The sequence below is a fragment of the Porites lutea genome, chromosome 13 (assembly GCF_958299795.1).
Source record: "Porites lutea chromosome 13, jaPorLute2.1, whole genome shotgun sequence".
Taxonomy (NCBI): Eukaryota; Metazoa; Cnidaria; class Anthozoa; order Scleractinia; family Poritidae; genus Porites; species Porites lutea.
Window position 1 is genome coordinate 17,580,860 of NC_133213.1, and position 16,059 is coordinate 17,596,918.

A 16,059-nucleotide genomic window follows, 5' to 3' on the forward strand; every position below is an offset into this window, starting at 1 on the left:
CTTGGCTTCTTAGCACGTATTGCGTGCCTATTGCAACTTTGCATCCAAACAAGCCAACTCGATTACTCTATTTGGGCGACACCCAAATAATAAGTGATGTGCAAATAGTTGTTTCTCTTCAGATAAGGTCATGCGTAGTAAATGCATTTCATATTACTTTTCTGGTCCCAGGATTATTTGATTTCCTTTTTATTGGGTTGCCTGTGGCAAAGTCACAGGCGAACGCCCAATCAAGGAATGAGAAGCAACATTCCAGGGTGGTGTAGGAGCTGCTCGTAAGGTCTCTCCTAATTGGTCACAGGAAACAATGACATGTCATTCCTCCAAACCCGGGTTCTATCTTCGTCGAAAAAGACAAAAATCGCGGACTAATCTCCCAGTAGGCATTGCGTGTCCTATACTTACACCGAAAAATTTAGAAACAAAATTGATAGCGTAGTAAACCCATCGCAACTTCTTGCCCTTCCATCTTGTTATTGAAATTAGAAAAAAACAGCAGTAAGAGCTAGTAGTACTTCATTTTAACACAACTATGCAGATAGATCTTTAAAAGAGATCGCACTTTTATCACTGATAACAAACAAATTCAATAAATTTAACCGCACGGAATTTTTGCAGCGCGTAGTATACGCTTTTTTGTCTCAGTAAAATCACTAAATTTCTCATATGCCTCTGCCTACCCAGGGTTCAAGAGGTTGTGCTTCGCGTTCAGCGGGATGCTTCGGTGTCTGCCGCAGGCCGAAGCCACACGCAGCAATGCCTTGCGGGACACTCTAAAGACTTGATTAAAACCGGTAACCTGACCAGTCTCTGGTTCCCAGGGTAGCCTCTGACTCCCTTTAGGAATTCTTTTTTCCAAGGAAACCCCTTCCTCCGATGAAATTTGTAGCGTTTGTCTTCAACGCTGCCGCTACTTAAACGGGAAAATTAAAAAACCCGATCCCGTAAGCAATTGCTTGATGCACCGCCCAAGCACCCCCCCCCCCCCCCCCAGGTATCTGTTGTAGGGAAGTGGACGCGATTGCTAAATCAAAGATGACTTGGGAATCCCTAGGCAAACAAAAGTACATAAGGGAAAGGAGGGGTGGCCTTAAAGTCTTCCTTTCCTTGCATGCTCTTAAGCACTGTAGCCACCCCTAAACCAGATTCTTGCTTCCTTTAACACTAAATAATAAAAAAAATTATGATCCATTTGGGCGACGTTGTCGTTTGATTACAGGAAATGTTTACAGCGGGACCCGCTGGATCAACCATTACTTCTTTAAAGCATGTTAGGCCACGTAAAAAAGTTAAAACCCTTCCGCGCCGTTAGAAAATTTTATTTTCTTCAGTTCTTTAAGACTTTAATGTCGAAAGTGGTCTAACGGAAGTATTAACTTGCTCCCCTAACCCCCCCCTCACCCAACCTGGGGAATCCAGGGTATTTGACTTGCCGATGTACGCGGAAAGGCGGGAATATGACAACAGTGAGTGCTATTGGGGTGGATAACTTGATGGCATATAGGATTAGAAGAGGATTGAAACAAGTTGTCTCAATCATGTTAAACTATGTTTGGTGTCATTACAGCGTAATACCTTGATAAAATACTGACGGGTATGGAATATTGGGAAACTTGTGTTTGTTTCTGTTTCTCCTATTTTCCTTGTTGCTGTTACCAAGCAAGTCCCAGGGGTCAGGTATATGGCAGCACATCTGCGACAAAAAAAATCCATTTTAGAGTCAACTCTCGCCTTGCAGACACCGTGATAATACGGACAACAGCTAAATCCCAGGCAAAAATAAATTATAATATACAGACGTTTGACTGAAATAAAGTCCCGCTATAACGGACTCTCTCTAATGAGGACACTAACTCAAGGCCCCTACAGTGTCCACTATAAAGGGAGGTGACTGTACTTCCAAAAAACTCCCACAGACACTCATACAGTGTGAGCCACGTCAGAGGGTCAATCACAAGGTATATCAGTATTCAGCATTTCACGAAGAAAAACATGAAGTATCAGACCAACTTCCTCTGCGGAAAGTTCCATCAGTCTACGCAAGCCTAGGGGGGCGACACAGTGATTTCGTTTTTATTTTTAACTTTTCGATTTTCACTTCGCCATTTTGGAAAAATGGAAAAGTGAAAAATAAAAGGAAAATCATTATGTGGCCCCCCCCTGGGCTTCCGTAGTCTACATCACCTGTTTAAAGATCTTTTTTTTATAGCTTTTTGTTATTTTCTTCAGAGATACTGTTGATAACTGTATAATAGATTTCACGCCTCGTATGCTGTATAAATTTTCATGCTCCCCTGCATTTTGAGAGCTATTTCTGGAAGCACTTACGTCATTTTTGTTGACGTTACACGTAGCTTGATCAAAGTGAAACCATAGTTAGTAGAGGAGACTGGTTAGGAAACCCGGCAAACATCAAAGATGAAATTTTAGTGCTGAAGGGTATGTTGGAAGCTCCCTGACCGTGCACAATCCTTTGGTTTTTGTTCACAGATTGTAACTGAATAAATCAATGCAATGTTTCTATTGGTCAATAACTTCAATTTGATAGGAATGCTATTGAACGTTGTGCATGGTCAGTTCCAAAATAGCTAACAAAAACCTATAACAAAAGGTTTCCCAACCATTCCACTGTAATTAACTATGGTGAAACTGAAATCTAAATGAAGGGAAAAATCCCTCATACAAGATTCATCTTTCACTTAGTAAAAGTTTTGATTGACGCTCAGGTAAGTTTTTTGCAGGTCCCGTTATTTCATTTGTGAAGGAAAATCCATTTTACCTTTTTTTACATAAACATGACTTAAAAAGTATCATTTCCTCGTAGATCCTTTCGTCGTCACGAATCAAGGACCCACTGCTGTACTCTTGCGAACTATCAAGATTCGGGAATTTACAGCTGAGGTATGCATCTAATACGTTAGCTTTAGTTACACCTCGATTGATTAAGAAATGCCTTTGGCTTTAATCGCTGGGATCTTTTCTGACGAGCTTTAGATCAGTCGAAGTCGGCACGATCGTTTATATTTCGAGATGGTAAGACACAATTTTCAGCTATCGTACCCTGATCAAAGAAAAATCAAAACGGTATGGAAGCGTACACTTCGGCGTCGTGGTTGTGGATTAATTGAGAATGCAGAGGAAGAGTAAGGAATGTTATTTTTCCGGATACCCTTCCGTACAGATACCCTTACTTTTCTCCTTTTCTGTAACAGACGAAATCTTAACTTTTTCACCGGAAGTCTGCTACAGTCTCAGTCAAAATTGTTGGAACACTTAATTTGAAATTTGCACAGGGAGTTTGCATTAGATACTTAAGAATCTTATACCTCTGTGATTGCTGTAATTTGTTAATTCTACGCGTGTTAGTTATCTGTATGTGATCATTTGAGTCGGTTAACCGCTAAACAGTTCCCTTCGATCGTCCCTTTTGCTTATTTATGGTCTAAAAGTTTCGTCGTCGGTTATTTAATATTTCTTATTACAAACGATTTGTTTAGAAGAATTTCGTATGCAGTTTAAATGGTAGTTTTAATCCTCACGAAACAACAAACAAGGAACTGCACATACGGACGATGGAAATCAAGCGTTGTCAAAGTTTGAGGTTCTTAAAATCTAGGTTCTACGATGAAATTTGTAGCTTCTGTCTCGGAGATCTGTCGTTATCGCTGTCGCTGCTTAAACCGGAAAATTAGAAACCTGCAAAGTATTCGAAAATCTTTATCCTGGACCGCAGTACTTCAACTTCCTTTGCAAATTTGTGACCAAAACATTTAAAACATATCTTGCCTCAGCAAACGAACGGAGTGGCTTGTACTTTTTGGTTCTTTCCTGCGAAGCCTTTGCTGGAGAAAATTATAACAGTCGAACTTCCATGTACCATCATCTCACATGAGCGACAATCTATCCAAAACTCATAGTACCACCTTTAAAGAAGATAGTTGAATATTTTGCGTTGTTTTAAACTGATACTGTAAACAAAAGCTTGATACACAGTCTAAGCCCCTCTAAAACAGACTCATATCTCTTAGTGTCCGTTGTAGGGACGTGGATGCTATTGCCAAATCAAAGATAACTTGAGATCCTTAGGGAAACAAAAGGACATAAGACTGGGGAGGGGTGGCCTTGAACTCTTCCTTTCCTTGCTCTTAAGCACTGTAGCCACCCCTACACCACTTCTTGTTCCCTCTTAACAATGAACGAGAAAAAAAATGATCCATTTGGACGGCGTCGTTTGATTACAGGAAATGTTTACAGCGGGACCCGCTGGATCAACCAAAAATTACTTCTTTAAAGCATGTTACGCCATGTAAGAAAGTTAAAACCCTTCCGCGCCGTTATAAAATTTTATTTCCTTCAGTTCTTTAAGACTTTAATGTCGATTGTGGTCAAACAGAAGTATTAACTTGCTCCCCCACCCCCAACCTTGGGAACCCAGGGTATTTGACTTGCTGATGTACGCGGAAAGGAGGAAATTTGACAACAGTTACTGCTATTGGGGTGAACTTGATGGCATATAGAATTAGACGAGGATTGAAACAAATTGTCTCAATTTCATGTTAAACTATTTTTGGTGTTGTTAAAGTGTAATACTTTGATCAAATTATGGCGGGTATGGAAAATTGGGAAACTTGTGTTTTTTTTCTGTTTCTCCTATTCCCCTTGCTGTTACCAAGCAAGTGGAAGGGGTCGGGTATATGGCAGCACATCTGCAAAAAAAAAGGTCCATTTTACTTCCAAAAAACCCCCACACACACTCATACAGTGTGAGCCACGTCAGAGGGTCAATCACAAGGCATATCAGTATTCAGCAGTTTTCGGAGAAAACCAGGAAGAATCAGACCAACTTCATCTGCGGAAGGTTCCATCAGTCTACAGTACCTGTTTTAAGATGTTTTTTTTTTTTTTACAGCTTTTTGTTATTTTGTTCAGAGATACTGTTAATAACTGTATATTAGATTTCACGCCTCGTATGCTGTATACATTTTCATGGTTGCCTGCATTTTGGGAGCTATTTCTGGAAGCACTTACGTCACTTTTGTTGACGTTACACGTAGCTTGATCAAAGTGAAACCATAGTTAGTAGAGGAGACTGGTTGGGAAACCCGGCAAACATCAAAGTTGAAACCAATGGTGCTGTAGGTTATGTTGGAAGCTCCCTGACCGTGTACAATCCTTTGGTTTTTGTTCACAGATTGTGACTGAATAAATTAATGCAATGTTTCTATTGGTCAAAGACTTCAGCGTGATAGGAATGTTCTTGAACGTTGTGCATGGTCAGGTTTAAAATAGCTAACAAAAACCTATAACAAAAGGTTTCCCAGCCATTCTACTTTAATTAACTATGTGAAACTGAAAACTAAATGAAAGGAAAAATCCTTCATACAAGATCATCTTTCACTTGGTTAACGTTTTGATTGACGCTCAGGTTAGTTTTGTGCAGGTCAGTTATTTCACTTGTGAAGGAAAATTCAATTGAATTTTTTACATAAACTTGTCTCACAAAGTATCATTTCCTCGTAGACCCTTTTGTCGTCACGAATCAAGGACCCACTGCTGTAGTCTTGCGAACTATCAAGATTCGGGAATTTACAGCTGAGGTATGCATTTAATACGTTAGCTTCAGTTACACCTCGATTGATTAAGAAGTGCTTTTGGCTTTAATCGCTGGGATCTTTTCTGACGAGCTTTAGATCAGTCGAAATCGGGAGGATCGTTTATATTTCGAGATGGCAAGACACAATTTTCATCAGCTATCGTACTCTAACCAAAAAAAAACCAAAACGCTATGGGAGCATACACTTCGGCGTGGTGGTTGTAGATTAATTGTGAATGCGGAGGGATAGTAAGAAATTACATTTTTCCGGATACCCTGCCGTACAAATACCCTTACTTTTCTCCTTTTGTGTAACAGACGAAATCTTAACTTTTTCACCGGAAGTCTGCTACGGTCTCAATCAAAATTGGTGGGACACTTTGCCATTTGCACATTTAGTTTGTATTAGATACTTAAGAATCTCATACCTCTATGATTGCTGTAATTCGTTAATTCTACGCGTGTTAGTCATCCGTGTGTGATCTTTTGAGTCGGTTAACCGCTAAACAGTCCCCATCGATCATCCCTTTTCCTTATTTATGCTCTTAAAGTTTCGTCGTCGGTTATTTAATATTTCTTATTACAAACGATTTGTTTAGAAGAATTCCGTATGCTTTGAATGGTAGTTTTAATCCTTACGTAACAACAAACAAGGAACTGCACATACGGTCAATGGAAATCCAGCGTTGTCAAAGAATGAGGTTCTTAAAATCTAGGTTCTACAATGAAATTTGTAGCTTCTGTCTTTATCGCTGTCGCTGCTTAAACCGGAAAATTAAAAACCTGCAAAGTATTTGAGAATCTTTATACTTCAACTTCCGTTCGAAATTGGTGACCAAAACATTTAAATATCTTGCCTTAGCAAACGAACGGAGTGGCTTGTACTGTTTGGTTCTTTGCTGCGAAGCCTTTGCTGGAGGAAATTATAACAGTCAAACTTCCATGTGTGATCATCTCACATAAGCGACAGTCTATCCAAAACTTGTAGTACCACCTTTTAGGAAGATGGTTTAATATTCTTCGTTCTTTTAAACCGATCCCTTGAGCAAAAGCTTGATACACAGTCTAAGCCCCTCTCTAAGTATCCGTTGTAGGGACATGGATGCTATTGCCAAACAAAAGATGACTTGAGATCCCTAGGCAAACAAAAGTACATAAGAGAGAAAGAGGTGGCCTTAAAGTCTTCCTTTCCTTGCTCTTAAGCACTGTACCCACCCCTACACCAGATTCTTGCTCCCTCTTAACACTGAACGAGAAAAAAAATATGATCCATTTGGACGACGACGTCGTTTGATTACAGGAAATGTTTACAGTGGGGACCCGCTGGATCAACTAAAAATTACTTCTTTAAAGCATGTTACGCCACGTAAGAAAGTTAAAACCTTTCCGCGCCGTTATAAAATTTTATTTCCTTCAGTTCTTTAAGACTTTAATGTCGATTGTGGCCAAACAGAAGTATTAACTTGCTCCCCCACCCCCAACCTTGGGAACCCAGGGTATTTGACTCTGCTGATGTACGCGGAAAGGAAGGAATTTGACAACAGTTACTGCTATTGGGGTGAACTTGATGGCATATAGCAGGGGCACCCCACGACCGTTTTCTGGGAAATATCTGTTCGGAGCCCTCTAGAATGGCTAAAATTTTCGAGAGCCCAAGAACAGCTAAAAATTTCGAAAATGTTTCGTGGCGACTGTTCGATGGGCTCAGAGTTTAGGGATTTGTGTGGTTTGTTCACCTAAGAATTTCGGATTTTGTAGTAATCTTCTAGATCACCTAGAAATTTCGTAGCTTTCGTAAACTAAGAATAGCAAAGTTTTTAAACCCGGCTGACAGTCTCATTAGCGAAAATTTCACACAACTGATTTAAAACCCAACGACCCTTTTCTGAGGGTACCAGGCTTACCGGTTACACGTACGCTATATCAGCGCGCGCATCGCGTGAATAGCGCCTGTCAGTCCTGTGTATCCGTCGATGGACACTCAGGACAATATCACAGCAGGACTACGGACGGAGTGATCGGTGGGATAACCCAGGCAACGCTATTGCGGCACTATTCTCGGCATTGCATGTATCTGATCTACCGAATTTTAATAAAGTCACATTTCTGACATTTGCAGTTACAGTTAACTGTGTAGAAAATAGGCAACTTTCAGCGTTTGAGTGAACTTTAGCCCGCGAAATCAGACGTTTTTTACTGTTTTTTTCTTTGCTCGCTCATCGCCACCTGGGGGTTGTGTGGGGAGGGGGATGGGGCGAGGAGCGAGGACAAACTACTGCTGGCAACTTTAATTTTTGGTTGTTCGGTGACCGTAATGTGCAGGGTGATGAGTGGGTAATACAGACCGGTTATCTGCGTTACATACAGGCTTTCTGGGGCTGGATTGGGGGTGAGGTATTCAGCTGGCAGCTGTGCTGTATATTCTGTATATTGACCAAGACGAAGTCACGGGTCGGGTCACTGTCCTGCTTATTCCCTGAGCTGATTGTCGACAACAAAAAAGTCACTCGGATGTCAAAATCAAGCTCACCGGGGTAATCAGCTTGTTAACAGCAGCTGGCAGTTTAGTGGCAGTTACCCTCGCCACCTATCAGTGACCTATCGGACCTATACCACGCGAGTAACCAGAGTAACCTAACCTCGAGTAGCCAATCAAAATACAGCCCCAAATCACAACAATCCGGATCAGAAATATCCTCACTTGTTAATCGAGTCTGTTATTTTTTCCAATGACGTTATGGGCATTTAGGTAAGAGTGGAATTTCCATTTATGGGTGGTCATGAGTCGTTTACACAGCTAGGAAACGTAGAGCTCTATTACAGCTAAAAGTAGGTAAATTTCTGAACGTGAATTCCTCTGATTTCGCAAATGATGCGCCTCATGTAAAGGAGTCCGGATTCCGGGTAGTAGTCTGCAGAATACGTTATACATGTCGCAGACTACTATCAACGTCTTGCTTTAGAAAGCTGGTTTACTAACTTAGAACAAACGCCACTGAATCGTAGCCAACAGTTACCAGCGCCGTACAAACGACTTATTGACGAGATCAAGCAAAACTGACTACGAGAGAACAACTGGAGAACTGACAATTTGACTAACAATAGACGACTGTTTAACTGTGACAATAGACGGATCGAAACGCACCAATCACTGATTACGAGTCTTCATAGCCAATAACATCACGGCTTACCTGACAGACGACCAATAACATCGCCACATAATTGCCCAATCAGATCAATAACCAGAGTATAATACCATCAACTGACGTGATACAACTCACTTTGACTCTGAAGATAACTGCCGCACAGGTTGTCGAAACGTCAGTCACTGTCAACAACAACAGTCCTATTCAGGACTACGTTCACCCGGCAATCAAACTCAACCTTTTGAAATGACTCCTGGGTTCGAACCTTTCACAATGGTAAATCTGTTTCTTTGTTGTTGTTGTTTTTTTTTAATTTCGATCATTATCACCAAACGAATGTTAATATTTTCCTTTTTTAGAGAAGACCCCAGTCCATCAAGTCATATTATACAACGATGAAAAACACATAGAAGGGTCCCTTTTTGAGGCAAATCAAATGCGACTGTGATAGACAAAAACAAATAGCTATAGTAAAGGAGCTAATAAATAAGCTTTAACTCCAGCTTTTAATTTTACTTTTCAGACCCTCTTCGTTATCGTACATAAAGAGAAATGGTATCAGCAGAAAAAAGAAACCACAATATGTGGCTGACCTGAAATAGCAAAGCCAGCCAAAAAATATGGGAAACACAGCTATTAATGGTAATACTGGCGACCCCTTTGTCAACTTAAAAGATTTCCAGCACGCCCTAGGCATCGCCTATTACAGTATGGGAGATTTCCGGAAAGCCATAGAGTTCCATGAACGACACCTCAAAATTTCGAAAGAAGTGGGAGACAGGGCAGGAGAAGGACAAGCGTACTGTTATCTTGGCATCGCCTATCACAGTCTTGGAGATTTCCAGAAAGCCATAGAGTACCACGAACAACACCTCAATTTTTGGAAAGAAGTGAGAAACAGGGCAGGAGAAGGACAAGCGTACTGTTATCTTGGCATCGCCTATCACAGTCTTGGAGATTTCCAGAAAGCCATAGAGTACCACGAACAACACCTCAAAATTTCGAAAGAAGTGGGAGACAGGGCAGGAGAAGGAGGAGCGTGCTGTAATCTTGGCATCGCCTATGACAGCCTTGGAGATTTCCAGAAAGCCATAGAGCACCATGAACGACACCTCAAAATTTCGAAAGAAGTGGGAGACAGGGCAGGAGAAGGAAAAGCGTACAGTAATCTTGGCAACGCCTATTACAGCCTAGGAGATTTCCAGAAAGCCATAGAGTACCATGAACGAGACCTCAAAATTTCACAAGAGGTGGGAGACAGGGCAGGAGAAGGAAAAGCGTACTGTAATCTTGGCAACGCCTATTGCAGTCTTGGAGATTTTCAGAAAGCCATAGAGTACCATGAACGAAGCCTCAAAATTTCAAAAGAGGTGGGAGACAGGGTAGGAGAAGGAAAAGCGTACGGTAATCTTGGTAATGCCTATTACAGTCTTGGAGATTTCCAGAAAGCCATAGGGTACCATGAACGACACCTCAAAATTTCGAAAGAAGTGGGAGACAGGGCGGGAGAAGGAAAAGCGTACAGTAATCTTGGCATTGCCTATCACAGGCTTGGAGATTTCCAGAAAGCCGTAGAGTACCATCAACGAGACCTCAAAATTTCGAAAGAAATGGGAGACAGGGCAGGAGAAGGAAAAGCGTACTGTAATTTTGGCAATGCCTATTACAGTCGTGGAGATTTCCAGAAAGCCATAGAGTACCATGAACGAGACCTCAAAATTTCGAAAGAAGTGGGAGACAGGGCAGGAGAAGGAAAAGGGTACAGTAATCTTGGCAACGCCTATTACAGCCTTGGAGATTTCCAGAAAGCCATAGAGCACCATGAACGAAGCCTTAAAATTTCAAAAGAGGTGGGAGACAGGGCAGGAGAAGGAAAAGCGTACTGTAATCTTGGCAACGCCTATTGCAGTCTTGGAGATTTTCAGAAAGCCATAGAGTACCATGAACGAAGCCTTAAAATTTCAAAAGAGGTGGGAGACAGGGCAGGAGAAGGAAAAGCGTACTGTAATCTTGGTAATGCCTATTACAGTCTTGGAGATTTCCAGAAAGCCATAGGGTACCATGAACGACACCTCAAAATTTCGAAAGAAGTGGGAGACAGGGCAGGAGAAGGAAAAGCGTACGGTAATCTTGGCATCGCCTATCACAGGCTTGGAGATTTCCAGAAAGCCGTAGAGTACCATCAACGAGACCTCAAAATTTCGAAAGAAATGGGAGACAGGGTAGGAGAAGGAAAAGCGTACTGTAATTTTGGCAATGCCTATTACAGTCGTGGAGATTTCCAGAAAGCCATAGAGTACCATGAACGAGACCTCAAAATTGCGAAAGAAATGGGAGACAGGGCAGGAGAAGGAAGAGCGAACGGTAATCTTGGCAACGCCTATCACAGGCTTGGAGATTTCCAGAAAGCCATAGAGTACCATGAACGAGACCTCAAAATTTCGAAAGAAATGGGATACAGGGCAGGAGAAGGAATAGCTTTCGATAATCTTGGCAACGACTATTGCAGTCTTGGAGATTTCCAGAAAGCCATGGAGTACCATGAACGAAGCCTCAAAATTTCGAAAGAAGTGGGAGACAGGACAGGAGAAGGAAATGCGTACTGTAATCTTGGCAAAGCCTATTGCAGTCTTGGAGATTTCCAGAAAGCCATAGAGTACCATGAACGAAGCCTCAAAATTTCGAAAGAAATGGGAGACAGGGCAGGAGAAGGAATAGCTTTCGGTAATCTTGGCAACGCCTATGTCAGTCTTGGATATTTTCAGAAAGCCATAGAGTACCATGAACGAAGCCTCAAAATTTGGAAAGAAATTGGAGACAGGGCAGGAGAAGGAATAGCTTTCGGTAATCTTGGCAACGACTATTCCAGTCTTGGAGATTTCCAGAAAGCCATGGAGTACCATGAACAAGACCTCAAGATTTCGAAAGAAGTGGGAGACAGGGGAGGAGAAGGAAGAGCGTACTGTAATCTTGGCAACGCCTATTACAATCTTGGAGATTTCCAGAAAGCCATAGAGTACCATGAACGACACCTCAAAATTTCGAAAGAAGTGGGAGACAGGGCAGGAGAAGGAAAAGCGTACGGTAATCTTGGCAACGCCTATGACAGTCTTGGAGATTTCCAGAAAGCCATAGAGTACCATGACCGAAGCCTCAAAATTTCGAAAGAAGTGGGAGACAGGGCAGGAGAAGGACAAGCGTACTGTAATCTTGGCAACGCCTATGACAGTCTTGGAGATTTCCAGAAAGCCATAGAGTACCATGACCGAGGCCTCAAAATTTCGAAAGAAGTGGGAGACAGGGCAGGAGAAGGAAAAGCGTACTGTAATCTTGGCAAGGCCTATGACACTCTTGGAGATTTCCAGAAAGCCGTTCTGTGTTATAAGAACAGTGTTATAGCCTTCGACCATATTAGGAGAAATCTCATATCTAAAGACGAATGGAAGATTACCCTTAAAAGTACGTATGATCAGATTAATTTGAGGCTGTGGCAGCTGCAGTTTGAGGAAGGTAAAGTCATTGAGGCACTTTTAACTGCTGATCAAGGACGTGCTCGAGCTTTAAATGATCTTCTGGAGTTCAAATATGGCTTTGAAGGGTTACGCCCAGAAATAGGAACACTTTCTGCAAGACCAAGTGACTTTGCTAGTTACTTACCATCAAACACAGCTTTCATAGGTATCAACAAGGGAGGAATATTTCTCTGGGTGAACGAGAAAGGAAATGAAATCAAAACTAGAAGAACTGAGATTGATATGTCCGTCACAACCTATTTTCAGTCTCTGTTGGAGGCTACACATAAAGAAATAGGTGTAAGAGCTGATGTTAATTGTGAAGATCGCTCATTAAGTAACCCAAGCGATAAGAAGTTAGCAGAAGAAAGATCAAGTAAGCCAAAGTCTCATCCTTCAAATTTTGAGACAAAGTCATTGCAAACATTTTACAACGTTGTTATAGACCCTATAAGAGACTTACTCCAGGGCGATGAAATTGTGATTGTTCCAGAAGGACCTCTGTGTTTGGCGCCTTATGCTGCTTTCATGGACTTAAAGTCAAAGTACCTCTGTGAAACGTTTAGAATTCGTCTGCTTCCCTCACTTTCTAGTCTGCGATTAATCCAAAATTGTCCAGCAAATTGGCATAGCAAGATTGGCGCTCTTCTTGTCGGCGATCCGTGGGTACAGGAGGTGGTTTATGAAGGAAAGCCGCTTGATCAGTTAATTTGGGCCAAGAAGGAAGTGCAGATGATTGGGGAAATACTTCAAGCTGTACCTCTCGTTGGAATGCAGGCAACAAAAGATGAAGTTTTAAGACGTATCTCCTCGGTTGCTTTGGTGCACATTGCTGCTCACGGTAAAATGGAAACAGGAGAAATTGTCTTGGCCCCTAACACAACGCGTTTATCCGTAAATCCAGCTAGGGAGGACTATCTCTTAACTATGAAAGATGTGTTAGATGCGCAGATTAGGGCAAGACTTGTTGTACTTAGTTGTTGCCATAGTGCTTGGGGAGAAGTCAAATCTGAGGGTGTGGTCGGCATCGCACGGGCATTTTTGGGTGCTGGTGCTCGTTCTGTTCTGGTGTCCCTGTGGGCGATTGACGACGAGGCTACGATGAAGTTCATGGAATTTTTCTACCGACAACTAGTCAATGGAAGAAGTGCCAGTGAGGCTCTAAATAAAGCCATGAAATCCATGAGAGAATCTGACCGCTTTAGTGCAGTGAGGTACTGGGCACCGTTTGTTCTCATTGGTGACGACGTGACGCTTGAGTTTGAGGGCATCAAATAAATAGCAAGGTATTTTGGGATGTATTTAAACCTGCGATCATATTACGTGCTTAAACAAAATTTTTATAAGGCAACGAACTCAACCGGTGCCACTTAACATCAAGCTGCCAATCACAGTTCATGTCAGTAGTAAAAAGGACTCTGACTTTACGATATTTTAGGCAGTCAAACACAAGAACATTTCTGTACATCACAAAGTGTCGGTGGCCCTGTTTGAGTTCGTTCCATTGTAACATTACAGTAGACCCTGCCGTGAGGGACCACCTAAAATGCCAATATTTGCCGGTCACTTACGAACGGTGATCGCTTAGGAGTGGTTTGGGTGGAAAAATGATGTTGGTATTTTTGATGAGTGGTCGATTATGAGATGTAACAGAGGTCATACTCACCGACTGAAAGGTAGGAACCTACCGTAAATCCTCTATTAACCCCCCCCGGATCTTATTTCTTTCAAGCATGTTTAAGGGGGGGTTATTAGAGAGGGGGTTATTTAGTTAAGCGAAGATTGTGGTATGACTATCGATTCTCTATTCCGAATAGAGACCGAAGCTAAAGTAGAAAAACTGAAGCATATGAAGTTGGAGGTCGCGCAGCCGAAGATCAAAAACAAATTTGAACTTCCAGGACGTGAATAAACCATACGGGATCAGTCCACGTGAGGTGTTACAATCGTGATTAATTATTACAACTACCATACGTCTATTATTTAAGAATAGGGGGAGGGGGCTTAAACGGAAAGAATTTTCTTCCCTGAAATTGAGGGGGAGGGGCTTATTAGATAGGGGGGCTTCATAGAGGATTTACGGTATGAAAGTATCAATAATCTACAATAAGGCTCTTTGTAGAATGACGTTACCAGTTTAAATGTAAATATTATCCTTTGCTCTAACAGATTTAGAATATTGTACCTCACCGGCGTAAATTACTATCCTTTCCTTTTACTAGCTTGTTAACGTTTCTTTTTGTTGTTTTTGTTGTATAGGTACGAAGCGAATGCAGTGAAGCGGTTCCTATCTGAAGCTGAACTCAGTTTTTTTTGTGTAACAAATACAAAGTGGAGCGTTCATCGCGTAGGAACTCCTTATCCCGAAGAGAAAATCAAGTGTACTTTTCGTAGATTGTTTTAGAAGACTACTCGTGTGCACACCTTGTTCGGTAGTAACTTGTTCATGCAGTAGTCACCTGAGAAGGACATCAGGAATCAGTAGTCAATTCTTATTTTCATTATTATACCATATTTTACAGAGTCATTTTAGCCGTGTCTATTGACAATATGATGTAGTTTTTGATGCTTTTATTATAGTTACACAGTTGTAAATTTTATTCTTTTGGCTGATCACTTTACTCTTACTGTCTACGAAGGTCTCAATTCTAATTTTGTAGTCAAATTGCTTATTCAATTACTGGGTTAAATCACTAATTTTGTAGTTTTACATTTACTCGCTTTTAGTTATGCGTAGGACTGCTATTTCATAGGCTTGTTCGCGTGCGTTTTGTTTCAATATCAAGTTTTCTTATTTCTATTGTTGGCACCTTTTATCTGCAAGTTGGTCGTATCTCTGCCGTTTACTGTACCCCTTTTTCCTGCCGCACTATTCATTTGTTTAACTGCGTATAAATACGACTACTTAATTAAGTTTCTCCTGTTTTTTGGCCCGACTAGTTAGCTTTGCTATTTACCTGTGGAGCTTAGCTCCCCAGAAGGTCTTGACCTCTGGTAATTTTTACTGTTTGGCCGACTCAGTCACCCCTCCCCTTCACAACTTAGATCTTCGTGTTGGCAATCGATACGCAGCGAGGAACTCGGAGACAAACGATTTGGTTTCTTAGGACAGTGTAAGAACCTGTGAGACCTTGTTGGGCAGTTGAAACAACCCCAGCAACAGGATAAGGTTATACTAAATTAGTCATACGCATTCAAAGCAACATCTGGTCTTAACTGTGCTATCTCACGGCGTCTTTAGCCCTGTTGTGACACCGCGTGAACGGATAGCTCTACGCAAGTTTGCAAAAAAAAAAGAAGAAGCCACATGAATTGACCTCCTGAAGTGTCCTTTGCTCAAACGCTACAAATTCCAGTTAGCGTACTCTATTTTATTAGCTAATTTTATTGCTTTGTTAATTGGACCCCCGAGGCCCCTATATTCCGGCTAGTTCGGTTTATGCCGCGGTTCAGGCACAAAATCAAATACAAAATTTCAAAAACCAGAAAAACAAATATATAAAAAAATTCAAAACTACACGTAAAATACAAGGTTCCAGTTTTATTCGCTGCGCTTTTGTTTTTTCTCTTTAAGACAATTATCTTTCTAACTTCATTTTTTTTCTCTCTCCACTCTGCTGAGGACAGCTGAAACTTAAGGTGGAGGAATGTGAAAAGAGAATGTATTGTTATTAAGTTATTTTGTTTTCGCTCATAAAAATATTAAAAGCCAATGTAGAAATTCTTTATTCTTTAGTCCTAGCTTCTCTAAACAGTAAACAACCTAGCGGGCCTGTTGATATTTATTGAGTGTAAACTTATTTGTCGA

At 41.3% G+C, this 16,059-nt stretch overlaps 1 protein-coding gene across 1 annotated transcript; it reads left to right on the forward strand.

The window, feature by feature from the left end:
• The first annotated feature begins 9,359 nt into the window (after positions 1-9,359).
• On the forward strand, positions 9,360-14,693 carry LOC140922483 (uncharacterized). The gene is made up of 2 exons (XM_073372463.1): positions 9,360-13,537; positions 14,511-14,693. Exon 1 carries the CDS (start codon positions 9,360-9,362, stop codon positions 13,527-13,529), a length of 4,170 nt encoding a protein of 1,389 aa, XP_073228564.1. The 3' UTR covers positions 13,530-13,537; positions 14,511-14,693.
• Positions 14,694-16,059: the final 1,366 nt, after the last annotated feature.